The 26,350-nt window shown below is 42.9% G+C and overlaps 1 protein-coding gene and 1 long non-coding RNA gene across 4 annotated transcripts in view; one reads left to right on the top strand and one right to left on the bottom strand.

Moving 5' to 3' along the window:
- The first annotated feature begins 12,424 nt into the window (after positions 1-12,424).
- On the top strand, positions 12,425-12,808 carry LOC131449261 (uncharacterized). Its single transcript, XR_009234262.1, has 2 exons — positions 12,425-12,502; positions 12,615-12,808. It is a non-coding gene; the product is annotated as an uncharacterized LOC131449261 (long non-coding RNA).
- Positions 12,809-14,191: 1,383 nt separating this feature from the next.
- The window catches only part of LOC131449257 (NACHT, LRR and PYD domains-containing protein 12-like), a 107,069-nt gene continuing 94,910 nt past the window's right edge, over positions 14,192-26,350 (bottom strand). Inside the window, exons 1-14 of one of the 3 annotated variants that reach the window (XM_058622102.1) lie at positions 24,288-24,382; positions 22,586-22,678; positions 22,379-22,504; positions 21,827-21,955; positions 21,331-21,409; positions 19,617-19,806; positions 17,729-19,532; positions 17,459-17,632; positions 17,195-17,368; positions 16,924-17,097; positions 16,131-16,304; positions 15,860-16,033; positions 14,896-14,942; positions 14,192-14,815 (exon numbers count right to left, since the gene is read on the bottom strand). In XM_058622102.1, the coding sequence (XP_058478085.1) occupies positions 14,289-14,815; positions 14,896-14,942; positions 15,860-16,033; positions 16,131-16,304; positions 16,924-17,097; positions 17,195-17,368; positions 17,459-17,632; positions 17,729-19,532; positions 19,617-19,806; positions 21,331-21,409; positions 21,827-21,955; positions 22,379-22,504; positions 22,586-22,662 (3,849 nt within the window). In that variant the 5' untranslated portion in view covers positions 22,663-22,678; positions 24,288-24,382 and the 3' untranslated portion in view covers positions 14,192-14,288. Of the gene's footprint in view, positions 14,816-14,895; positions 14,943-15,859; positions 16,034-16,130; positions 16,305-16,923; positions 17,098-17,194; positions 17,369-17,458; positions 17,633-17,728; positions 19,533-19,616; positions 19,807-21,330; positions 21,410-21,826; positions 21,956-22,378; positions 22,505-22,585; positions 22,679-24,287; positions 24,384-26,350 lie in introns of those variants that run through there. The other 2 variants (XM_058622103.1, XM_058622101.1) reach the window with 2 other exon arrangements.

Consider the following 26,350-nt stretch of genomic DNA (forward strand, 5'->3'; position numbering starts at 1 on the left):
CCTGAGTGAATCCCTTACACTAATTTTTACATTATGCTGAAATATGGCTAATGATAATGGGATGTTCTGGACACAATTTTAACTTTTGTAGAGATTGTACATTTGATAAAATATCCTTCTATTCAGGGGCATTTACGACGTCCCCACAACACACTTTCCCCTCAGTGTGAGCTTGTAGATTGTGTGAAGTCTTGACTTGCTTCAATCTTAACAAGCGGTCCCCACAAGTGGTGACTCGAGTGTGTGTTTGACATGTCTCCACAAAGCTTGTTCCTTCAGTTAGTGTGAAATCAGCAAGTGGTTCACAAAGCAGGAAGAATCACTGCAGTTGATATTTCATCTCTCATATTTGGTCTCTCTTACCATGTATCTAATTTCAGAGCTGTGTCTTTAGTAAAATAAATAGTAATATGAATAATAATACTTTCCCTATCTTGAGATAAACTGAGAATAGAGGCAATACTGTATAAACCATTTGCAGAAACAATGCCAGTGTTAACACCTTAAAATATTCCTACAATAGAACAATTCTGATTTGGTAACCATTGTTGACTCTTTACAAACATGTCTAAGATGTTTTAATGGTCTGTTGTTTTACTATTCATCACAGATTGTGACAGACGTCGGAAATGAAGATGGGACTTTTGTCCCAAAACTTAGACGGACAAAAAGTATCATAGTAAGTACTCAATTTCATGTCTGGATCCGTAGTAAGCTGATTGAAATGTCGTATCATACTGCACTTAATGTAATTATGTTTAAATGATACATTGTATGCTATTAATGTCTAATATACACTCTATCATCTAAGTCCATTAATGTGTTTTCAGATGGAAAAAACAGATTTCGAAGACCCTGATGAATTATATGATTCTACATCAGATAGTGGTGATGAGTATGTGCCAGATTCCACCACTGAAAGTGATGACAGTGATTTCAACCTCACATCAGTCATTGGGACAAAACCGTGGCCTCTGACTGAATTATGTCATGACTCTGAATCTGAATCGTGTCCTCCAGTGTGTGACACCACGACACCACACCTTGAAAGCTTGAGATACAACAGCAGTACATCTGACATCAGTGTGAATGAAGAACCCTGTTCAAGTCAGGATGCAATTGACACCATAGTTGCGCAAGCTTGCCAAAAGAGAAATGGCAATAGAGTGTACAACAAGAAACAGTATTGCTTGTATTGTAAGAAGGCCTATGCAAAGATGGCAAGACATCTAGAACGTGCACACCATAATAAACTGGATGTGGCTAAAGCTCTTAGTTTACCAAAAGGTTCCTTGGAGAGAAAGAAACAGCTAGAGTACATTCGCAACAGAGGCAACTATGCCCACAATGCTGCTGTTATAGAGTCAGGGAAAGGGGAGTTGGTTCCATTTAAACGCCCAACTAAAGATGCACAGGGGAAGGATTTCATGCACTGTGCATACTGCCAAGCACTTTTTACACGAAAAGTCCTGTGGCGACACATGTGAAGTTGCAAACTTCAGCCTGCATCCGTACCTGTCAAACCAGGAAAGAATCGTGTTCAGTCCATGTGCACATTCATGCAACCTGTGCCTGCGCACATCGGTTAACAGATGTGGGGAGTCATCAGTGCCATGATTCCTGATCCGATCACCGATGTTGTGAAAAATGATAATGTCATCATCCAAGTTGGACAGCACCTATTGAACAAGGGTGGGATGTCGGCCAAGAATCAACAGTGTGTGCGTGAAAAGATCCGAGAAATAGGAAGACTGATTCATAATGCAAGAAGAGTTACCTCCTTAAAAACAATGGAAGATTTCATAATTCCAAAGAATTACTTGCAGGTGATCAAAGCTGTCAAGGTGACGTGTGGCTATGACAGTGATTCCAACAAATTTGCGATTCCATCACTTGCCTATAAACTTGGCCATACATTGGTTAAAGCCAGCAAACTCCTAAAAGCTCAGGGCTTGATAATGGACAACGCTGAGCTTGTGAAAAATGCCACTGAATTTCAGGAAGTCCACAATCACAGATGGAATGAAATGATTTCTTCGACAGCACTGCGTAACATCAATGAAGCAAAGTGGAACGTGCCCACTCTGATGCCGTTTACGGAAGATGTTCAGAAACTGCATAAGTTTCTCAATCAAAAGCAAGATGAGTGCATCAGTGAACTCTCTGACAGTCCTTCCACTAACACTTGGATAGACCTGGCAAAGGTGAGCTTAGCACAGATCATCCTCTTTAACCGTCGCAGGGAAGGAGCGGTGGCAAGCATGCCCTTGTCTGCGTTTTTGTCAAGGGACAAGTCCGCTCCTCACCAGGATTTGGACTGGGCACTCTCTGAAGTAGAGAAAACACTCTGCAGACATTTCACAAGGATTGTGATCAGAGGGAAAAGAGGTAGACCAGTTCCAATACTCGTGACTCAGAAAATGCTGAATGCATTGGAACTCCTGGTTTTAGAGAGAAAGGCATGCGGGGTTCTTGAAGAGAATGGCTACATGTTTGCAAGACCAGCAGCTAAAACGCATTTCCGTGTCTCAGATTGTCTTTGTGCTTTTTCAGGAGCATGTGGTGCAACGTGTCCCAAGGCACTGACTTCCACCAGGCTACGGAAACATGCTGCAACACTCTCAACAGTCCTCAACATGACAGACACAGAGATGGACCAGTTGGCCAACTTTCTTGGGCATGACATTAGAGTCCATCGTGAGTTCTATCGACTACCTGAGAAAACACTGCAGCTTGCCAAGGTCAGCAAACTTCTAATGGCCCTCGAGCAAGGAAGACTGGCCGAGTTCCATGGCAAGAACCTGGATGAAATCACCATAGGTCCAGATGGTGTGTTGTCGTTTTTCTTTTGTCCATCATGATTTTATTTTAGTTTGCTGACATTAAACTCTTCTTTTTGTGTCTACCACAGACACAGTTCTTTGTCATGATGAGACTGATGAGACGGATGAGACCAGAGAAGGACACTATTCATCTCAAGGTATGCATTCATAAATCTCAAGTTAAAGCTTCTGTCCAGAACCTTTAACTTTAGTTGATTACTCTGGTCAGAGCAGCATGAGATAGAGCTGTTACGACTATTTTTATAATCGATTCATCTGAATTAATCGTTTGGTCCATAAAATATTAGAAAACATTAGAAAAATATTAGAAAAATTAAAAAATGTTGATTGGTGTTTATCAAACTTGGAAATGATGATGTTCTCAAATGTCAACAAACCAAAATGATAAACTTTTAATGATTCTTTGTTATCCAGAGCAAATAAATTAAGAAAATACTCACATTAGAGAAGTTTAAACAATTGGAAATCTTGTTTTAATCATGAAAAAAAGCTTCAAACCAATTAATTGATTATCAAAATAGTTTTCGATTAATTTAGTAATCAATGAATTGTTTCAGCTCTACTATGAGACCATCAGCATAAATCTCGGTCACCATTTTCGATGTGCATTTATTTTGGAAGACGACATTGTCAAGACTGGCTCAGATGACTTGACAAAAGCAACAGGTACAAGAGAGATGCTGGCAATTTAACATTTATTCATAGTCAAAATAATAACCTAGACCAAATATAACCTATATCTGTAATCAGGTGAATCAGTTGTAAATGCAGGTGCATGGATGTGTGTGAGTGTTGGATGTGAAACTAAGAACAAAACAACGTGAGCTGCAGGACGCCAGGCTGGAAATGGTGAGAGAGCGAGCACCGCTGGACTGTTGGGCTTTAAAGGCACAGCCCCGCCTCCGTGGTAACGGCACACACCTGTGATGCATAGGCTTGATTGCCTGCCTGTGTGAAGCAAAGAGAAAGAGAGAGAGACACACCTACACAACCCCGGCCACTCGGGGTCGTCACACCCCCCCTTAAGACGGGAACTCAAAAGAGTGACCGTCCCAACATAAACCACCACCAAATATTTTCAATAATAATACCCAAATAATGAAAAATAATTACCCCCTTTTTTCTGCAGATCCCAACCCAAACTCACCCACTTGTCCCAGTACTCCGCAACCTGGTACCGGGAAGCCTATTTAAGAGACTGAAACATTGGCTGAGCAGGAGAGAAAATGCAGGGAAAAGTTAAGGGTCACAAAAAAAAAAAACATGATCAACTGCTCCCCTGACAAGGTTTCACTACTTCAAGGCAGAGGTGCCGGAGACAAGGCATCTGCCACTCACCAAACTGTCATCAGGCTCAGGGACACTGTCTAGTGTTTCGGTTACGCGCTAAGTGTCCACAGCGAGCACTGGGCCCACGTCACCCTTTATGGCACCGTCACCTTTCAAACGCTGATAATACGGCTTTAGCAGGTTAACATGGTACAGATAAGACTTTCTTCGACCTGGTGTAGCTATAAGATAGTTCAAATCAGAGACTTTTTCTATTACAGTATAAGGGCCAGAAAATTTAGCCTGGAAAGGTGAAATAACCACCGGCGTCAAAGCCAGGACCTGATCCCCAGGACTAAACTCATGGCGCTCTGTACCCCGGTCATAATGAGCTTTCATTTTGGTCTGAGACTGCCCCAGTTTCTCCTTAGCCAACATCCCTGCCACAAATAACTTGAGTCGAAACCCATTTACAAAGTCGATCAAATTTCGTGGAGCTTCAGTGGGAACCAACCCAATTTTCAGCGCTGTCAGTGCCCAAATACCAAGACATTCGGGCTAAAGCCCGTACTCTCGTGCACTGCTTCTCTTGCCGCTAGCATTAACCATGGGAGACCTTCCTCCCAGTCCCGATCTAACTCCGTGCAAAATGCACGCAGCAATGATTTAAGCGTCTGAGGGAACCTCTCTAACGCGCCTTGGCTTTGCGCATGATATGCAGTGGACCGATTATGGCGAACCCCCAGTGTTTTCAACACCTGAGCAAACGTGTGTGAGCAAAAATTAGACCCTCGGTCACTTTGTATGACTTTTGGTATCCCAAACACTGAGATGAACTGAGAAAGTGCTTTAACAACAGATTTAGTGGTGATGGATCTAAGTGGATAAGCAGCAGGGTAACGAGTGCTTTGACACATTACAGTTAACAAATACTTGCAACCTGACTTAGCACTAGGCAATGGTCCAACACAGTCTATAATCAGATGCTCAAAGGGCTCACTTACCGCAGGAATAGGCTGCAAAGGTGCGGGTTTTATGCTCTGGTTCGGTTTGCCGGTCAGCTGACACACATGACATGTCTTCACATATGCAGCCACATCCTTCTTGGCACGCGGCCAAAAAAAATGTTTGAGGACATACGAGTAGGTTTTACACACCCCAAAGTGACCACTTTCATCGTGTGCTGTTTTTAAAACTAGTGACCGAAAAATCCTGAGGCACCACAACGTCTCTATCACAAGGAAGCCATTTACGGAGTAAGAGACCATCCTGAACAAAATAGGCTTGAGCTACCTCTTCCATCTGACCACGCAGCAAAACTTGATCCCACAACTTGGACAGCGAAGTGTCAGATTTTTGTGCTTTAACCCACTCATCTTTTGACACAAGTGAGGGCAAATCAAACGGCACCGGTTCTCCAGATACCTTCACCTCTCCAGCAGAGGACACAAACTCACGGCTACTCTGAGCGCGTGTCATGGCACAAACAGGAAAAACCTACAGCATTGAACTGTCAGATTCCACCTCTAACGGTTTGGACACAACCACAGGTGACGGAGGACCACTAGGCCAGACTCGGCCGCCGCAGATGTCATTCCCCAGAATCATTGAGACACCTGGCAAAGGTAACGCTGGACGTACACCCACAGAAAACACACCTTTAACAAGGTCACAGTCCAACTCCACATGATGTCGCGGCACTGGTACAAAGCCTAGCTCCATACCACGCATCACAATGAAATCACCCGATTGTGTATCATTGGAAAATGGAAGCACCGACTGCACAATGAATGAGTGTCTAGCTCCTGTGTCTCGCAACACTTTAATATTAACACTCTCGTCACTGCCCACCAAGGACACTCGTGCGTCAATAATAAAAGGTTCAAACCCAGACCTGTCACTGTCATCCACAATCACGGCCTTGTTTTGTCCGCTTGTGCACAACATGGCTGGACCTGGGGTAAACACATTTTTATTTTTTAACAAAGGGCATCGATCTTTCCAATGACCCTCTCCACGGCAAAAATTACACACGTTGGGACGTTCAGGGCGCACAAAAGCTGGCGTTCTCCCAGCCGGCGTAGGTTTAGAAAATCTGCCGCGTGTAACGCCACCATCACTGCCTTTAAACCCTGCTCCTGCGCGCATCTCAGTGAAACTACTCCTGTGTGTCAAAACAAAATCATCTGCTAACTCGGCCGCTCTAAGTGCTGTAGCTGGATCCCTCTCATTCAAATGGAGCAACATTTTTAAACTGTTCCATTATAATCAGTTCAGACAGAAGCTCAAATGTGGTAACTTTCTGTGCGGCACACCAGCGGTGAAAGTGAGTCGATAAGTCACGCACAAACTCAACGTTTGTCTGCTTATCCCCTTTAACCCAGTATCTAAACCAATTCATATGCCTTAAGGACAGCTGATTTTACAGATGCACATATTAAACTGTCCTGTGTGCACACAGCCGAATACGCCTCCTGCGCTTTGCCCGTGAGGACACACTGCAACAGGAGAACTTTATCTGCATCTGCCCACTGTTTTGCCTCGGCTACGCGCTCAAACAAAATGAAAAAAGTGTCCGGATCCCACTCATTAAGTTTTGGCACAAGGCGCAGACTCGCCGTCAGGTCTCTGCCCTCACGCTCGGCTGCAAACCCTGACGCACCAACAGACGTTCTATCGCGGTCAGAAACCCTCAGTTTTGTCCGCTCGACTTCTAATTGCAACTCCAACAGCTCCTTTTGCTGCTCAAACGAGAGCACACCAGTCTGCCTCACCAACACCGGCTTCATAACGATAACAAAACAAACATTTTTAGCTCATCTTTAAGCAATCCCTCTTGTAACACTATATCATAGTACTCAGCAATTTCAACCAACTGATCCTTTTTACAGGAGTCCAAAAACACTGCACTGGGCGCTTCATAAAAAGCTGATAAACTGTCCATATTCCACCTCAGAGTCAGATCCTCACTGATGGACACACAATTGAGCACACAAAAGCCCCCCGGTTAATTCCCCTAACTGCCTAACCCAGATCTTACTAAACTTACCCTAGTCTTCATGCGGTTCTGCAGCGGGCTGATTAAGCACAAAACCTGCGGGATCACACACAGGCGACCCCACGGAGTGCCCCCGAGAAGGTTGCCAAGGCAACCAACACTAGCCGCTCCCCACAACACTACAAAAAAACAAACTGACACAATCTCAAAGGAGAAAGTGTCCTTAAGCCTAACAGGAACCACCGGACATGTGCATCGACTCAGTAACTCACCGACCTCTGACTGGTGAAAAACTCTCCCATGACCTGCAAACAAATCAAACAAATTCATTTCAATGGACGAGCCCCCATTTGTCAAGACTGGCTCAGATGACTTGACAAAAACAACAGGTACAAGAGAGAAGCCGGCAATTTAACATTTATTTATCATCAAAATAATAATCTAAACCAAACATAACCTATATCTGTAATGAGGTGAATCAGTTGTAAATGCAGGTGCATGGATGTGTGTGAGTGTTGGATGTGAAATTGATGTTTGGATGGGAGGGGCAGAGGACCTATATAAAGAGCGGTCTACCTCCCACTCGAGCAGTGTATATTGGGTTACAGAGGAGGTAACACACCTATTTTTGCTCACAACTGAATTCAATTATTTTGATTGAGACTTGTATAGGTTTTTTCTTGGAAATAGCATTTTGGGACAATTTTATTTTTTTTTTATTTTCACCTGTAAATATTTTTCACGGTACTCATCTTGGGTTGGACAAATAAAAAGGGAAACATAACATCAGTCAACTACGCCATTATCTTTGGGTCTATTGAAGAGTTGCAGCACAACCCCGTGACAGATCTGAGAAATCCATTCATTTGACTGAAGATGGCAGCATTGTTGTTCTGTGTTAACGTCTGTTCTGTTAATGTTTGACTCCAGTTGATGCAGAGATAAGAGCTGACACTTGGTTTCCTGTTCAAAGCAGCAGCCATTTTGTGCTCAAATCAAATGTAGCAAAATAAACAAACAAAAACAACCATGTGGATATTAACGCTCTCTCACTTGCACATGAACAAGAAGTTGTCTGTTGACGTCTTCTTCATGTGTTGTTTGGGTAACTCTGTGCTAACACCTGATACAAAGGTGGCACTGGAATGTTAAGGGGATTTAGGATTTAAGGAGTTGTTTGAAGATGGAGTGACAGATTCAGAAATGTCCTCCACGCTGCAGCAGGTCTTCACTTTGGTCTTCGGTTGTGTGGACACAGAAGTGTGATGATTGTTTTTGCTACCAAGGTTTTATAGAACAGTGAATAAAGTCTGGGATTTGTAAGGTTTCAGAAATTTATTTGAATTACATAAACCTCGGAGAACACAGGCAACATCAAGACAGGCAAATACACAACCTGACGCTACTTCCAATTCTGACACTCAGTCGTCCAGATGAGGCTGTTAATCATCTAACAAACATGTTTCATTAGAATCAGGAAAAACAGCAACTCTCACTGGAATAACGTGCTCTCAGTTCCATCATTATCTGTAGCCGTGTTTCCATCATGGTACAGCTCAGTCTGGTACAGTACGGTATGGTTTGGAACAGTAAAGCCCTGGGTCAGGCTTGGGTTTCCAGTACTTTTACTTGGTAGGCGGGGTGTGCGCTGTGCCTGATGGCCACGCCAGTGAGATACGTAGTGTTACGTAACAACAACAATGGAGGACATCCTTTTTTGCTCACTTTGTATGAGAATAGACTTGAGGTGTTGAAGAAACACCGGTTGAGTGACGCTTTTCTGTCGCTGACTTCCATGGGTCGAGCTCCACCCGTACCGTACCATTACTCCCCCAGGGGAAGGGTACCGAGAAAGGTAATGGCTGGGACCGGTTATTTTGGTACTATTCCTGATGGAAATGCAAAAAAAACCCTGTACCATACCAAACCGTTCCACTCGGTGGAAACACACCACGTTTTGGTTTACACCAGGCTCTGATTGGCTTCTTACTGTCAAGAAGTGAACACACTGTTTTGCTCTTGGAGCTCAGTCTGTCACGATCCCACTCTCCTCCACCACTATTATCCTTATTATTTGTTATTTTCCTCCGTGCTGCTCTCTCTCTCCCTCTCTCCCCTCTCTGCAGGAGGCGTGGCTGACCTACTTCCACTGATGACGCTGGTGATCAGCAACACCTGCGGCAGCTCATCCTCACCTGCTCCTGATGAGCAATCAGGAGGCTTCTTAAAGGGGACATATTATACCTTATTTCCCCCATTAAAATAGTTCCCTGGTGTCCTAATGAACATGTCAGTGACATGCCTTGGTCAAAATACCATAAGGATGAAGCACAATAGCAGTTCAATAACCCTGCTAAACCCGCCCCTTTCAGAACGCTCGGTTTTCGTGCATGGTCCCTTTATATGCAAATGAGACACAGGCAAACACACACCCACTTCTTCCAGGGGGTTTCTGATTTGTCCTGTTTACAGCGCTCACTCGCTCAGCTGCTTCTCGTCTCCCCCTCCCTCCACTAGTTCTCTGACAATATCAACATGGCAGCATGCGCAGAAAACAGCGAGAGTGCCGTCACAGGAAGAGATCGCCAGTGGCGAGCGGCATAAACGGCCGCTGTATGTGACTGTATCAGACTGAGTCTGTGCTCCGGTCATGGAGGACGTACTGAACCAATATTTTTAATTAGAACGTGTCAGAATGGTTAGTTATGAGCTCCATTTGACCTTTTCTTAAAAATGTGTGTGTTTGTACGTCGGTGAAATGCGTTCGCTGACTAAATACGGCGACCGCTGGCCGCAGTCTGATGTGAACTGGTGCGAACACACGTTTGCTGACTTTATCCGACACATTAGCTTCATATATAAAATCCTCTGAGGCTGGAAGTTTGTGTAAAACACTGTGCTCCACTGTGCAGCCACCAACAGCACACTTGTCCCTCCGCGTTGACATAATACCGCTCTTCCTCCCTCGCCTGCACTCTCGCAGGGTGGAGCTAAGGTGGAGCTCTGGAAGTAAACTTACTGGTGGGGCGGTAACATTCGCGGTGAAATGCGCATGCTGCCGTCATAAGCGCAGGGAATTCAACATTGCGTGTTTTATCGCCTATACTTACACTAAGGGGGACAACGAAAACATGACGGAGTATTCTTTTTCCACACTTTGGCGACTGGTAGGGCCGCCAGAGTCCCAAATATAAGTATTAAAATGGTTAAAAAGTTGATTTTGCATAATATGGCCCCTTTAAGGAGAAGGGTCTAGCTGCAGACCCGCAGACCACTCAACGAAACGCCCCTTTACTCAACGAAACGCCCCTTTACTCAACGAAACACCCCTTTACTCAACGAAACACCCCCTCACACTCAACGAAACACCCCCTCACACTACATGACACTCTGATTGGGTCTCAAGAGACTCCGTCTGAAACGTGATGAAGTTTACGTTGACCGAGTATGAAGAGAGAACCCGAAAAAGTAACACGGGAAAAACACGGGAAAATGACGGAGGAAAAGGTAAGAATGTATAAAAAACACATTTAGATATTGAACACTGGATGAATATCATTATTTGTATCCATTAAATCAATTAAGTGCGGTTTATTAACCAGTAATGTCTGCATGCTGTAACGATAGCGATTGTAACAGCAAGCAAGAGGCAGCGATTTTCTCCCTTTTTTTCCTTTTTTTCTTTTATTTATATGTACAGGTTATAACATTGACAATATAACATTGTCTCATTTTCAACCAAGAAACGTATAAGATAAACTATATGATCTCTATATATTAGTATTTATCTGTTTTTTAATCTTTAAATGACTCTGAGAAGTTGCACACAGCTTTGCTCATTTGAAAACGTGTGACCTCAGTTCTACAATTGTTAAGATAAAAGATTTGATGATGAATAATATTTTTCATGTTTAGAAATTAGAAGTTCTGTTGAATCACAGTCAACGGTGTCATTTGATTTGATTTATTTTAGTTAGCCTGCATATATTTTAGGACAGGGAAAGTCTTACAGGCAAATGCAGTCCAGTTCATTACTACTTGATTCTGGATTAAAAATGTTCCCATGTTAAAAATACAAAATACAATTTTAATTTACATTTTCTCTTATAGAGCAACACTACGTTCAGTGAAGGAGCAGACCCTGAGCTGAGGAGATGCCACTCGGACACTTATCAGTGTCTGATCTGCACAACAAAGGGGAGCTATGCAAAGCTTGTGGCTCATCTGCAGGGACACCAAAGGTCAATGGTGGAGTACGGTGGTAAGTCCTAAATTATCAAATATTTTTTCATTTCAACGCTGAAAGGCTTTAATTTCCCCATGAGCCTTATGTATTATTAAATGTGATGTTATTTCTGTTTGTCCTGACCATGGATAACTGTGACCATCAAACTATTCAACTCATCCATTTGAGTATCAGAAACTCAAAATAAGTAAAGTAAAGTAAACTAATGCTGGAGCCATTTCATATATGTGTACTGTACTTCATGTGTGTAGAATCTTAAGTCAATGTGTATTTTATTTTCACTCTTGTTGAGAATTTAGATATTGAGAAAAAGTTTCAAGATTCCTGCATTTTTATAGATGCCCCTGATAATAATGATTGTCCTCAGAAGTAATGTAACAATTTGCCTCTCAGACAGGCTTATCTGTATATCCATTTAGGGCAGTGATGTTACTGTGGCCAAACAAGTTGCCAGCCAGGATGACACCTCTTATCAGAGGAAGTGCAAATAATCAGGGAAAGAAAATGTCTTATTCAAAGTTCTTAATCACATGTATTCAGTGTTGCATATTATGTGTAATTTAATTTTAGGAAAGGGCCCAACAAGCCCAACAGAAGCGACGCGAGGCATGTTGTCTGTTAACCAGTGTAATCACAGAGGATCAGGGCATGCTGCAACACCTTAAAGTGAGTGACAATGGCATTTAGTGTGGTGTTTGTGTATTTGTATATGAATACCCAAACTAAAATCCTATACAATTTTTATAGAACATCATCACAGGCAACACGGTGTCTCCTTGGGCCAAGAAACAGGACAGGGTCATCCTTCTTTTTGAAGATGATGAACAAGTGGACAAAGTCATGCACTTCTTGTCTGAAGTACTCTAACGTACTGAGACAGACAAGAAGTCTGCAGATCCAGTGGCATTCGTAATGGATGTACTTTTGCCAGAGGTGAGATCTCAGACACTGACACTGATTTGTAGACTACATGTTTTATATGACTGCATATGTCTGTCTCCTTTTAACACATGGTCACTGTCTAACACAATCTTAAATCTTAATCTTCATGCCACAGGCAACAGTATACGCCCTCGGGGGTGTTCACTCCATCTCCCTGGACAAAGCCAAGGAGATGTACATGCGTGGCACAGAGTTTGACTCAAGGTAAGCCGGATAGTTTAGGAAACTGTTAATCCAATTTTCAGTTTATATCTTATTATGCATTTGAGTGTCTTTAACGACTTCATTATTTTGCTATATCATTTTGTCTTGTCAGCGAGATAACCCAGCTTGGGGAACAGCTTCAGAGCCACATTTCCTCAAAAGCGAGGCAGAACCTGGATAGCTTCCTGAGCAATTACAAGAAAGCCTTGGAGTGTGAGGAATTCCTCAGGCGCCTGTAATCCCTGGGTAGTGAATGTGTCTGCTGGATAGTCTGTTGTGTATAAAATAAAGAAAATATATCATTCATCACTTGTATTCATTACATGGATTTGAAAGTTATACAACTTTCTGTGCAGAATCAAGGGTTTCAGTGCATTTGTTTTACTTTCATCAAAAGACCTACTGATGTCCAACTGGCTGGGTTTGATTCAGATACCAATGTTTCACATATCTTCCTGGAAATAGGTAACATCTCCTTAATGACATACTCAGCAGATCTTGTCTACTTAACTTCTGTCTACCGCCACAGAATTTTAGGAGGGTTTCTTTCAGGTTAAAAACCTGATCAAGTAGACTTTTATTAGTTCTAATCGTTGTTCTGTCCAGTTGAACAACATGTCAAACTACAGACTAATAAGACATTCAATAAATGAAGGCCTATATTAAACACACCTTTTTGTAACAGACAGGTTGCCATGATGCTGGAAGTTTGCAAAAACAAATGAAATTATTCAAACTTTTCCAATCAGCATTTATATATTTTAGCAGTTTGGCTATAACATTTCATACTTTACAAAGTGACATTAATTATTCACAAATTTCACAGAAAGTACATTTCTGTGTTCATAAAAGTCAACACGAGTATTTATTCTTCTCTATTCCTGTCGCACACCGGGATAAAAGTCTCTTGTCATCAAGTGTCTGTGAAATACGCGTGTGTAAATAAAGTTTCAATAAAAGAAGACGTTATCACGTTCGTAAACGTCATCACGTTAGTAAACGTCATCACGTTTCAGACGCAGTCTCTTGAGAGCCAATCAGAGTGTCGGGTAGTGTGAGGGGGTGTTTCGTTGAGTGTGAGGGGGTGTTTCGTTGAGTAAAGGGGTGTTTCGTTGAGTAAAGGGGCGTTTCGTTGAGTAAAGGGGCGTTTCGTTGAGTGGTCTGCGGGTCTGCAGCTAGACCTACTTGTGCATCACAGCAGAAACCACACTTCCTCATTCATGGCATAATCTGCTCATGTGTGTTTCATTTTCCATGTGTGTGTGTGTGTGTGTGCGTAACTCTGAGTGTTGTTCTGCTCACACGCAGCAGGGGGCGCTGTTGTCAGGCAGCATGAAGAGGAGGAGGAGGAGAAGCAGTGCATGCTGGGACAGAAAGGCTCGTCAGTGAGAAGATGATGTTCTTCAGACAAAGAGTCAAACTCTTAACATCTTTATTTACTTTGTGTTCTATTTGATTGAAAACCTTGAATTTTTATTTATATTATTTTGACTTCTTTCTTTTTATTTTATATAAAGCATTTATTCATTTTTAATTGATTTTACTTTCTGTATCTTTTAATTTCACTTTCAAACATTCACTTTTTGTTATTTTTATCTCAGTGTGTGTGAACCTGTGTGTTTCAGGCTGGTTCTCAGCAGCAGGGGGCGCTCACAGCGCAGGACGACGGCTCAGTTAATGACAGACATGTTGATTTTTAAGTCTTTATTTATTGATGGTTTCAACAAAGAATGACTGAGACGAGCTTTGACCTCGTCCACCACTGAAGCTGCTGTCTCTTCATGTCCTACAGAGGACACAGAGACACTGAGGAACCACGACAGACCCAGAACCCAGGATAAACCGGTTCAGTGAATGTGGTCCTGAAGGTGTGGAGGTGGATCAGTGAGTCAGAGGACACGCTGTAGAAGGACAGAGTCCCAGCAGGACAGTCTACATACACTGATACTCTGTGAGAGACAGAGGACATGATGGGTGTTTGTGTCCTACAGTGACGGACAGAGTTACCAAGATCATCAGAGCAGATCAGACTCCAGGACTGATCATTATTTCCAAACAAACAGTCAGAACTGTTGCCTTTCCTCTTGATTCCTCTGTAACTCAGTGATATATTAACTCTTCCTCTCCACTCGACCTCCCAGTAACAGCGACCAGTCAGACCAGGTCTACACAGCAGCTGAGGCCAGGACTTAAATCTGTCTGGATGATCAGGATACGACTGATCTTCTGTCACATTGGTCACTTTCCTGTTGTCGTCAGACAGTTTGAGTTCTCTGCTCATTGTGTTTGTGTCCAGTTCCAGTTCACATGAATCTGATGAAGACAACGAGACACAGCTGCAGTTTATTGATGATCAGCTGATATGTTGTTATTTCCTGTAAATCCATACTTACACTTCCTGAGACCAGGTTTTAACCTCTGCTCTCCAGCATGGTCCATCCTGGAGGAAGAAACAGTCTGAATGAGTTTCTGTCCAACATGAGTCCAAACTGTTGTCTTAATGACGCACTCTGGTGGACACAATGATGAACTACAAGGACAGGTGTGTTTCAAAGAGAAGACGGTGTCTGCAGAACCAGAGACCACAGTTTCAGGAGGCTACGCATTTACTCAATAGCGCCACCACGTGGACAACACAGAAGACAACTTCTGTTTATACATTTGAAACCCACCACGAGTAAACCAGCAACAAGTTGGCCCAGCACAAACCAAGTAAACAAAGAAAATAGATAAAAATGAGGGATTTCGTTAGTATTTTTTACAGTGTTTCAAATCGCAGTATTGTGGGTCTAAAAACCATAAACTTTGGATTTGAATTACGGTTGTTTGATCGCTTGCTTGAATCGATACCTAGTTTCCAGTGCTTTCGTGGTTTTTTCAGCTGTGCGTCACAGAGGAAACACATGGCTACTTATGCAGCTGCTGCTGCGGAGGCTCGTCGCTGTAACTGCTGCTTCCAAAACTTGTGTGTTTTCACCGTTGAATGAAGAATGAAGAACAACTTGATTGTAGCTGTTAGATGACGAACATCTCGTACACAACTCACTACAAACACCACAGAATAAAGACATCTTTACTTTAGTTTGACCGTAGACTGTTTGAAGTGGACCAGGACTGTTCTGTACCCATTATCAGGACTTGATGCTGCTACTCTGTCCAGTTCATGGTTCTGGTCGTTTCTCAGGCTGAACTACGTGACATTCACTCGTTCTCATGAGGTGTTTAAAAAGTGTCACTAATGTTTGGTTATACTCACTGACAGAGGAAAACATAATAACAGGACATCTTCAACCTGAACCTGCTGACAAGTTTGAATACTGCTGATGAACATGAAGAGGAAGAGGAGGAGGAGAATACCTGAGAGTGTCCAGTCTCCAGTGAGGACTCTTCAGTCCAGCAGACAGCAGCTTCTCTCCTGAGTCTCCTGGATGATTGTAGCTCAGGTCCAGTTCTCTCAGATGGGAGGGGTTGGAGTTCAGAGCTGAGGTCAGAGAAGAACATCCTTCCTCTGAGACCAGACAACCTGACAGACTGGAGTTAAGAAGATATGATGAACTCAGTGATTCAGAAAAAACATCTTTATCAACAAGAACCTACAGAAGCAAAGAGTCTGAGTCAGAGTTCTGACCTGAGAGTCTCAAGAGAACAGTGAGGACTCTTCAGTCCATCACACAGCAGCTTCACTCCTGGATCCTGCAGGTCATTGTTACTCAGGTCCAGTTCTCTCAGATGGGAGGGGTTGGAGTTCAGAGCTGAGGTCAGAGAAGAACATCCTTCCTCTGAGACCAGACAACCTGACAGACTGGAGTTAAGAAGATATGATGAACTCAGTGATTCAGAAAAAAACATCTGCATCAACAAGAACCTAAAGAAGCAAATAGTCTGAGTCAGACTTCTGACCTGAGAGTCTCCAGAGAACAGTGAGGAATCTTCAGTCCATCACACAGCAGCTTCACTCCTTGATCCTGCAAGTCGTTGTTACTCAGGTCCACGTGTCTCAGACGAGAGGACACAGAGCTGAGGACAGAGCTTCACAGCTTCTCTCTGAGAGTTTACAGCCACTCAGTCTGAGGAGGAGTTCGAGAAAATCTATTCACATATGCAATTAAAAAAATAATCAGAGTAGAATTGTCCATATAAATCAGCTGAGCACCAACCTGAGAGTGTCCAGAGAACAGTGAGGACTCTTCAGTCCATCACACAGCAGCTTCACTCCTGGATCCCGCAGGTTGTTGTTACTCAGGTCCACGTGTCTCAGACTAGAGGACACAGAGCTGAGGACTGAGGACAGAGCTTCACAGCTTCTCTCTGAGAGTTTACAGACACTTATTCTGAGGAGGAGTTCAAGAAAATCTATTCACATATGCAATTAAAAAAATAATCAGAGTTGAATTGTCCATATAAATCAGCTGAGCACCAACCTGAGAGTCTCCAGAGAACAGAGAGGACTCTTCAGTCCATCACACAGCAGCTTCACTCGTGGATCCTGCAGGTCATTGTTACTCAGGTCCAGTTCTCTCAGATGGGAGGGGTTTGAGTTCAGAGCTGAGGTCAGAGAAGAACATCCTTCTTTTGAGACCAGACAACCTGACAGACTGGAGGTAAGAAGATATGATGAACTCAGTGATTCAGAAAAAACATCTTCATCAACAAGAACCTAAAGAAGCAAAGAGTCTGAGTCAGAGTTCTGACCTGAGAGTCACCAGAGAACAGTGAGGACTCTTCAGTCCATCACACAGCAACTTCACTCCTGGATCCTGCAGGTCATTGTTACTCAGGTCCACGTGTCTCAGACTAGAGGACACAGAGCTGAGGACTGAGGACAGAGCTTCACAGCTTCTCTCTGAGAGGTTACAGCCACTCATTCTGAGGAGGAGTTCAAGAAAATATATTCACATATGTAATTAAAAAAATAATCAGAGTAGAATTGTCCATATAAATCAGCTGAGCACCAACCTGAGAGTCTTCAGAGAACAGTGAGGACTCTTCAGTCCATCACACAGCAGCTTCACTCCTGGATCCTGCAGGTCGTTTTTACTCAGGTCCACGTGTCTCAGACTAGAGGACACAGAGTTGAGGACTGAGGACAGAGCTTCACAGCTTCTCTCTGAGAGGTTACAGCCACTCAGTCTGAGGAAGAAAACAGTGATGAACAAAAGGTTAAACATGTTTGTCTTGTGCTCTTTAGAATATGTCTTATTAATATTTATATACTGATCCACGTACAGAGCTTTGTTGGAGGCTTTGACCACCGGCGTCAGCTTCAGAAGAGCCTCCTCTGAAGCAGAGTATTTCTTCAGGTCAAACTCTTCCAGATCTTTTCCTGGTGACAGTAAGATGAAGACCAGAGCTGACCACTGAGCAGGAGACAGTGTCTTTGTGGACAGGCGTCCTGATGTGAGGGACTCTTGGATCTCCTCCACAAGAGAACGATGGTTCAGTTCATTCAGACAGTGGAACAGGTTGATGCTTCTCTCTGCTGACAGATTCTCACTGATCTTCTTCTTGATGTACTCAACTGTTTCCTGATTGGTCTGTGAACCACTTCCTGTTTGTGTCAGTAGAGCTCTTAAGAGCTTCTGATTGGTCTCCAGTGAAAGTCCCAGGAGGAACCGGAGGGACAAGTCCAGGTGTCCATTTGGACTCAGTAAGGCCTCGTCCACAGCACTCTGGTGCAGATGATTCAGTTTAGGTTTTTTTCTTAACAGTCTGGGCCACTGGCTCGTTGTTAGTTCTTCTGACAACAGATTTGTTCCAGAGGTGATGAAGGTCAGATGAACATGAAGAGCAGCCAGAAACTCCTGAACACTCAGATGGACAAAGCAGAAGAACTTGTCCTGGTACAGGCCTCTCTCCTCTTTAAAGATCTGAGTGAAGACTCCTGAGTAAAGTGAAGCTGCTGTGATATCGATGCCACACTCTCTCAGGTCTGATTCATAGAAGATCAGGTTTCCTTTCTGCAGCTGCTCAAAAGCCAGTTTCCCCAGAGACTTAATCATCTTCCTGTTCTCTGGACTCCAGTGTGGATCTGTCTCAGCTCCTCCATCATATTTGACCCTCTTCACTTTGGACTGAACCACCAGGAAGTGGATGTACATCTCAGTCAGGGTCTTGGGCAGTTCTCCTCCATCTCTGGTTTTCAGCATGTTCTCCAGAACTGTTGCAGTGATCCAGCAGAAGACTGGGATGTGGCACATGATGTGGAGGCTTCGTGATGTCTGGATGTGGGAGATGATCCTCCTGGCCTTCTCCTCATATCTGAACCTCTTCCTGAAGTAGTCCTCCTTCTGTGGGTCCGTGAACCCTCTGACCTCTGTCACCATGTCCACACAGTCAGGAGGGATCTGATTGGCTGCTGCAGGTCGTGTGGTTATCCAGAGGCGAGCAGAGGGAAGCAGTTTCCCCCTGATGAGGTTTGTCAGCAGCACGTCCACTGAGGTGGACGCTGTGACGTCAGTCAGGATCTCAGTGTTGTGGAAGTCCAGAGGAAGTCGACACTCGTCCAGACCATCAAAGATGAAGACCACCTTAAAGTCTTCAAACCTGCAGATTCCTGCTTCTTTGGTTTCAGTGAAGAAGTGATGGATGAGTTCCACCAAACTGAACTTCTTCTCTTTCAGCACATTCAGCTCTCTGAAGGTGAAGGGAAACATGAGCTGTACGTCCTGGTTGCTTTTGTCTTCAGCCCAGTCCAGAGTGAACTTCTGTGTTAACACTGTTTTCCCAATGCCAGCCACGCCCTTTGTCATCACTCTTCTGATTGGTCCGCCTCTTCCAACTGAGGCTTTAAAGATGTCTTCTTGTCTGATGGATGTTTCTGGTCTGTCTGGTTTCCAGGAAGCTCTTTCAATCTGTCTGACCTCATGTTCTTCATTAACCTCTCCAGTCCCTCCCTCTGTGATGTAAAGCTCTGTGAAGATCTCATTCAGAAGGGTGGGGTTTCCTGCTTTAGCCACGCCCTCAAACAAACACTGGAACTTCTTTTTCAGGTTTGATTTGAGTTCACGTCGACAAGCTGAAGCTCTGATTTCTGACAGAACACAAGAAAATAAATCAGTGAGTGGATCATTGAGAAAACAAGATGTTCTTCCTTTCACATTAAAAGTCCTCTTACTGTCAGCTAGCTTCTCCTGCTTCATCCTCCTTAAGAAGTCCTCTGTGATCTTCAGAAAGGCCTCTCTGCTGCTCCTCTGCTCCTCATCCTCCCTCTGACTCTCTGAGACTTCTGTGTGATCTGTATCCAGAACCTTGTGGATCTTCTTCAGCTCGTTCTTCACAAAGCAGATGATGTTCTCCTCCAGCAGCTGGAACAGAACATGTGAAGTTTAACCTCAGATGATCAGTGACAGAGTGAAGTCCTGCAGGTCCACAGAGCAGCATCCAGACTGTCAGGACCAGGAGCCTCATGTATAAAAGAGTGTGCAGCTTTCATACTAGAAGACGGCGTACGCACAACATTTATAAAATACGTACGCAAAGAAAATCTCAGATTAATAAAACTGTGCGTACGCCAAGTCCTGCGCACCTTTTCTTTATACATCCCATCAAAGGTGAAACTGAGCGGAGGTGAATGAGGAACACACCACGCCCACCCACAAATGAATATACAAATGACTCTAAAACGCCTTTGTCCTGAAGAAAAAGGACAACTGTGGCAGCAAAGAAAGAGGGAAATAAAAGAAAAAGAAGGAAAGTGCACGATCAACTCGTCAATTTATGATGTATAAATCTGTAAAAATAGATTATTTTGGTCGGGTTTTTTTGGAATTAGTGATAAACACAAAGGAACTAAATGTCAGGGTCACAGCGACTGCTCTCATATTAATATTGATGCTTAAAAAACTGGCTGTGCATTGATAGTTGATCCTGTGCATGTTTGTTTCTGGTGTAACATGTATGTTTAGACATGACTGATCCATGTGAGCTGAATTTACAGATTATTTCAACAATCTATAAGTGTCACCCGTCATCATCTACACACATTACGCACAAAATAAGCAGACAGAGTTCACGGAGTTACTCCATGTAACCATTCATTACTGTCACTGATTGTGTTGTGGATGCTGCTTTCTCTTCCGATGAAAGGCGCAGCGGTGGCGGAATAACTTTTTCGTAGTTATTTCGTTATCGTGTGGATTAAAATGGGATAAAGAAAATGTTCTACTCAACGTTCAAGTCTCGTTTTCTTACAACAAATGAGTCTGTAACTTTATTATGTGTTTAAAACATTATAGACTGACGTATGTTCATGTGTTCATGTGTTCATGTGTTCATGTCAGCAGCTGTGTTTACATCACTGTGTTACATAAAGAAAATATTCATCTGTGGAAAATTAATTTCAGTAATTTGCTCAAAGTAAATAAGTGAGTCTCTCTCTCACACACTCACACTCACACACACACACACACAGGTTTGTAGTGTGTGTGTTCGCTCACAGGATCAGTTTCGTCTTCAGTGTCCTCTCTAATGTTATCCACATATGTTCAAACGTACGTGGTGTATCAGTATTGTTTGTCACAGAAAATTCATGTTTGTCACTGTAGACACATTAATAATATTATTTTCAAACACTGTGATAAGTTTCAGAGCTTAATATTGCAGCGTCTCCACCTGACAAGAGTTTGCGGAGCTCTCGGCAAATTCTCACGGCAGCTCGAGAGTTTGCGCTGCGATGCGCAAACTTCCACGCCAAGTACATTTTTATACATGCCGTCTGTGCGTGAAAGCAAGCGTATGCCGTCTTTTTGTGCGTACGCACGGTTTATACATGAGGCCCCAGGACTCTGCTTCAGTATTAACAGTAATGTCATGTTTGTACATTTACACACCTTAAATATGGAGTCCAGGTCTGCTCCATGCTGCTGGACAGACTGACCACTGAGAACCTCTGTCCTCTGCTGATCAACTCTGAGGAGAAAAGATTCAGTGTCATTTACTAAACAATCATTTGTTTCTACCAGGTTTTCAATGTGCTGCACCTACGATTCTTCTTCAGCCAAGTTCACATGACATGAGTTTGACAGGTTGAAGACAAAAGTCCCTGAAGGACAGTCTCTAGTGTTTGCTATGTGTGAAGTCTCAAAGACACAATCAGAGAGGCTTGTCCATGAGTCCCTGACCAATCACGGACTCTGACTAGATTTACTGCTGGAAACGTATTCAGAGACGAGGACAGGCTGAAGACGTTTAGTGGAGACAGAAAAACAACATTGGTCCACCAAAGAGAAGAAGAGTGTTTTTCTGGATTCAATATGTTTTGGACTAGACAGGCTCCCCCTGGTGGAGGATCATGTAAGTGTGTGTTACTATGTGTGAAATTCTTACATCAGTTCACCATGTTTTTGTCCATCCCTGAAGTTAATATAACGATCTATAGACAAGTCACTCTTCATGGACACACAGCTGGGTCCAGGTCCAGGTCTGGCAGAGTCTGGTCCCTGTTGATGGATCGTCCTACAAACACAGGACATGACATGTAAATACAACATCTGCTGTGATTGATCTCATTAATGATCTACAGTATCAGGAGACACAAGGAAAACAGGTTTGTGTCAGAAATGGTTGAGTGTGACCCAGATGGTGTCAAACACTACACTGATTAACACATTTAAGACTTCCACATCTTCAGTCAGATCACTTTACCCAAACCCAAGCACGTGAGCCAGGACTGTTCCACAATTATTCAACATTTCTTATTTTTTCATGGGTCCAGATCTGAGATTAAATGGGGATGGGTCTATTTTGGACTTGGGTCCAGAATGTCTTGGGTCTGCATGGGTCTGGGTCTGAATTCTCAAATATTAGGTGTCTCTGGTGCTACATGGTGGATCATTTGAGTTGTTGACATGTGAAGACCTCCACCCTCCATCATCTGACCTCTGTTCTTGTTTGAAGTACAAAGGTTCATTCATGGACCAGTCACTCTTCATGGACACACAGCTGGGTCCAGCACCAGGTCCAGGTCCAGGTCCAGCAGAGTCTGGTCTCTGTTGATGGATCCTCCTACAAACACATGATGTGTAAATAAAACACTGAGCTGTGACATGGAGACGAGTCACATGATCCATGAGATCCTCATCTCACCTCTGACCCTCATGTTCCTCACACAGAGTGGTTTTAGAGGGCGGAGCTTCCTCTTCACTGTCCTTGATCTGATTCATAGCAGAGCGCCACCTGCTGGGAGAATAAAACTCGCTCATTACAAGTTCTGCTAACATGGGTGGACCACATTGACCTAATGTGGGCCGGTCAGCAAGAAGACTTTTTTAAACCACAGAATTGGCCGACATGACCCTCATTGGCTGACTGAACAATCGGCACAGCCCATTGGTTTATGCTAATAATGGACTGTCAGTCACTCAGTTACTGGTTCATTTCAAAGAGCCGTTAAAAAGATTTGACTCGTTCGTGAACGTCACAGCTCGACTCACAACTCACTCAAGACGCTGTTTGCATCACACTTTACAGCCCTTCACTGCAGGTGAGTCCACTGGTTTAACAGAAGAGCCCGCCCTCTGGTGGTCAGGTAAGAAGCTGCCCAATAGATAGATACATATGTATGTTAAACATCTGGACTTTGAAGAGATGTCGTTAATTGTGACGATTGAGAATAAACGTTTAATTTAACTTTAGTTTCTTAAATCTTATCAAAATATGACCTCATCCTCTGGATCCTTTTGTTTCACCTACAATGGCTGTAATCTGTTTTCACCGGAAACATAAAATTATCAGTCACTATCTGATCTTTCAGTCCAGCAGAACTTCTCTTTCACCAAAAGCACAAATGTCCTCTAAACCAGTGATTTCCAAACATTTTAGTCGCTGAACAACAGAATCAGTGACGTGAGATTCATGAGCTTCACAGTAAAAATATCACTTCGACAAAAAGTTACAACTTTTTCATTTTCACTGCATTTCTTTTTCAATCCGTGTTTCTGCTGCACGTCACATGTACTTTTATGTGTTATCGTCTATGTGTTTTTTTATATTGTTTATATGTGAAATAAACTAAACAGCTGATGGAGACAGAGTGAGTCAGAGGAGGTGGAGTTAAGTCATAAGAACATGATGGATCTGTAACAGGGAAGTGATTGTTTTGCAGTTAGCAGCATTAGCCAAGTTAGCTGAGAGAGGATCCACTTTTCAGACAAAGGTCAAAGTAAAAGAAAACGAGTTCATATCTTAGGAATTATTGAACAGGAAATTCCACTTTTCACTGTAGCTGTCACTTTTACTCCATGATTGATTCTTTAGCTGTGACAAAGGAACACGACTCTCTCTACAAAAACAAACACAGTGAACTTGTAGAAAAGTCTTTTGTTACAACCAGGTGACGTTTGAGCTCCAAACAACATCTGGTCGTTAACAAGAGTTTGTGTTTATAGATGTTACATTTAAATATGTTTGATGTCAAACCATCACTCAGTGAATTAAGACCATACAGAAGTTCAGCTCGTGGGTTCTGAGCATCCACGTGATTCCAGTGTGTAATATCACATGTCAACCAGCAGATGTCAGCATTTATACTGTGTCAGCAGAGCTGCTTCAAAAGGGTTGGGCCTTCTTCACGTTCAGAGGAACCAGGACATGTTCACATCCCATAATAAGACAAGTTTGCAGTATCACACCAGACATTGAAGCCTCTCTAAGTCACTACAGGGTCAATTCATTCTGTGTAAAAACCTCAGTCACTGAACAAGAGTCAGTGACGTGAGATTCATGAGCTTCACAGTAAAAACATCACGTCCACTCAAAGTCACGTGTGAGATGAGTTTAGTTTCGTTACCTTGTGAAAGCAGGAAATGATCGTCATGAAGCTGCTGAACGTCTGTGAAGTGATTCTGCTGCTGAACAGGAAACAAACCACAGACCAAAGTTTCTCAAGTCTCATCTGAAGGAAATGTGATGAATGTGATCAAATAACTGCTCTGATCTCAACTTTACTCTAATCGACTCGACTCACTTTAGTATCAGCCATGTTGTTTTCATGACTTCATAGCGCCTCCTCAAAGTGGGCGGAGTCATCACAGCAAGCCTGCGTGAAACTATGGTGACTTGGTTTTCTATGGGAGACTAGTAAAGGATTGTCTCCTTAATGAACCTGTTTCGTTCTACTCCATGTTATGTGGAGAACATTTGTGTTTGTGGTTAAAGGAGGTTTTTGCTCCATCACAGATTATTGCTCCATTTTAAGGCACAATAAAAATCAACGGTCAACTACTGTCTCTGCTGTTTGGCAGCAGAGACATTCGCATTTATTTAATCATTTGACCCGCTCCATCCCGCACGCACAACCGCATCTATTTTCACACCCCGCCCCGCCGCTATTAAATACACGTTAAATATGTCATTGAATAAGGCTTTTATTCTGTCTGACAAATGTGCTTGAAAATGTGGTTTTTAGTCAGGCTTCCTTCTTCTTACGAACGATAGGTGATGAGTTGATGGTGTAGAAAGAACCCCTCTGACAAAAGACTCGTACCGAACAAAAGGGATTTGATTTGGTTAAGTCAAGCATCAGACCGAGCTCTGCAGCAGCTCGGGAGAATGTTCTTGCCGAATCTCCGAACAATTCTGCCTGCTTAGGAGCAGGTTCCTACTTTTAAGGGTTTCTCTAACATCCTTATCTTAAAGCCCACATTTGACGGATCCCCCTTTTCCTGGGAAACAAGTTATGTCAGCTCATTCTATACATTCTCACGATCGTACATCTTAGAGTGCTCAGGTTTTGACATCGGTGCCATTGAGTCAACACAGGAAGCATCTGCGCTTCTTTTACAAGCATTGTTTTCAGGTCTGGCATACAGACTTCTGTTGTACCCAGATTGTAGGTGATGCAAAGTCAACTCTCTCATGAGGAAGTTCCTGTTTACTTCTCAATGCACATCTCTAACACAGTCTAGACAATTTAGCTGAATCAGATACTACATTTCCCTCCTCCGGGACTTCATAGAGTCCCGAAATGCGACACGGCCAATTTTCTGTCACAGTACGTTGACATGCTTGCCTGCTTGCTTCAACAAAATCCACTTCATTCAGTTTTATGTCTAATGTAAGAAACTTTATTCAAAAACTTAAATTTTGGGATCAGCTAATTAAGTAATTTCCTATTTGGTGTCCTAGTAGCACATTATTTTAACTATTTTAGACTAGGTAAACTAATCACTTATCTTAATCAGATCAAATTCGGCTACACTTAGCCACATCCGTCGATCTCCTTCCAGTCACACTCCTTTAAAGCAAATACTCTTCACGTGTGGGTGTAAGGGAACCCAAGGATCAGCTGTTATCTCCCAATCAGAAAAACCACCTCTCCTAAAAGGTGGGAAAAGACTAGGAGACCTTTTCTAAGTGAAATTGGAGAAACCTTTCCTTAAGCCAATCAGGACAAGGAGTCTCCATTACAATTAACAATTACCATTTACCTTCTAATTTTATGACCCTTTTTTTGGTCATGTAACACTTTCTCTATCAATATTATCAAAGAGTAATATTGGTGTACAACAACAATGTTTCAAACATCTATAACAGTGTCAGAGATTATATCACAAAAAACAAAATTCTATGCTATAAAAGATACATAGTGAAATAAAGGAGAACATAAGAAATACAGTTTCTATATGTAAACAATTCACAATCATATGATTCCATGTGTTATTTGAACATTAAAACTTCAGTAGTGTTGCCTCCTAATGCAATGTAATATAATATAATGTCCAGAATAGGTTGGATCATCCTGACGTGTTCAGGGCCCACAGTCCATGCTTTCTGTCCACACCTGAGCTGTTGCTCCCTTTTACTTGAAGATGTTTCTTGGAAAAACATCCAAACCAGTTTATTGGATTGAAA

The sequence above is a fragment of the Solea solea genome (assembly GCF_958295425.1).
Source record: "Solea solea chromosome 17 unlocalized genomic scaffold, fSolSol10.1 SUPER_17_unloc_1, whole genome shotgun sequence".
Taxonomy (NCBI): domain Eukaryota; kingdom Metazoa; phylum Chordata; class Actinopteri; order Pleuronectiformes; family Soleidae; genus Solea; species Solea solea.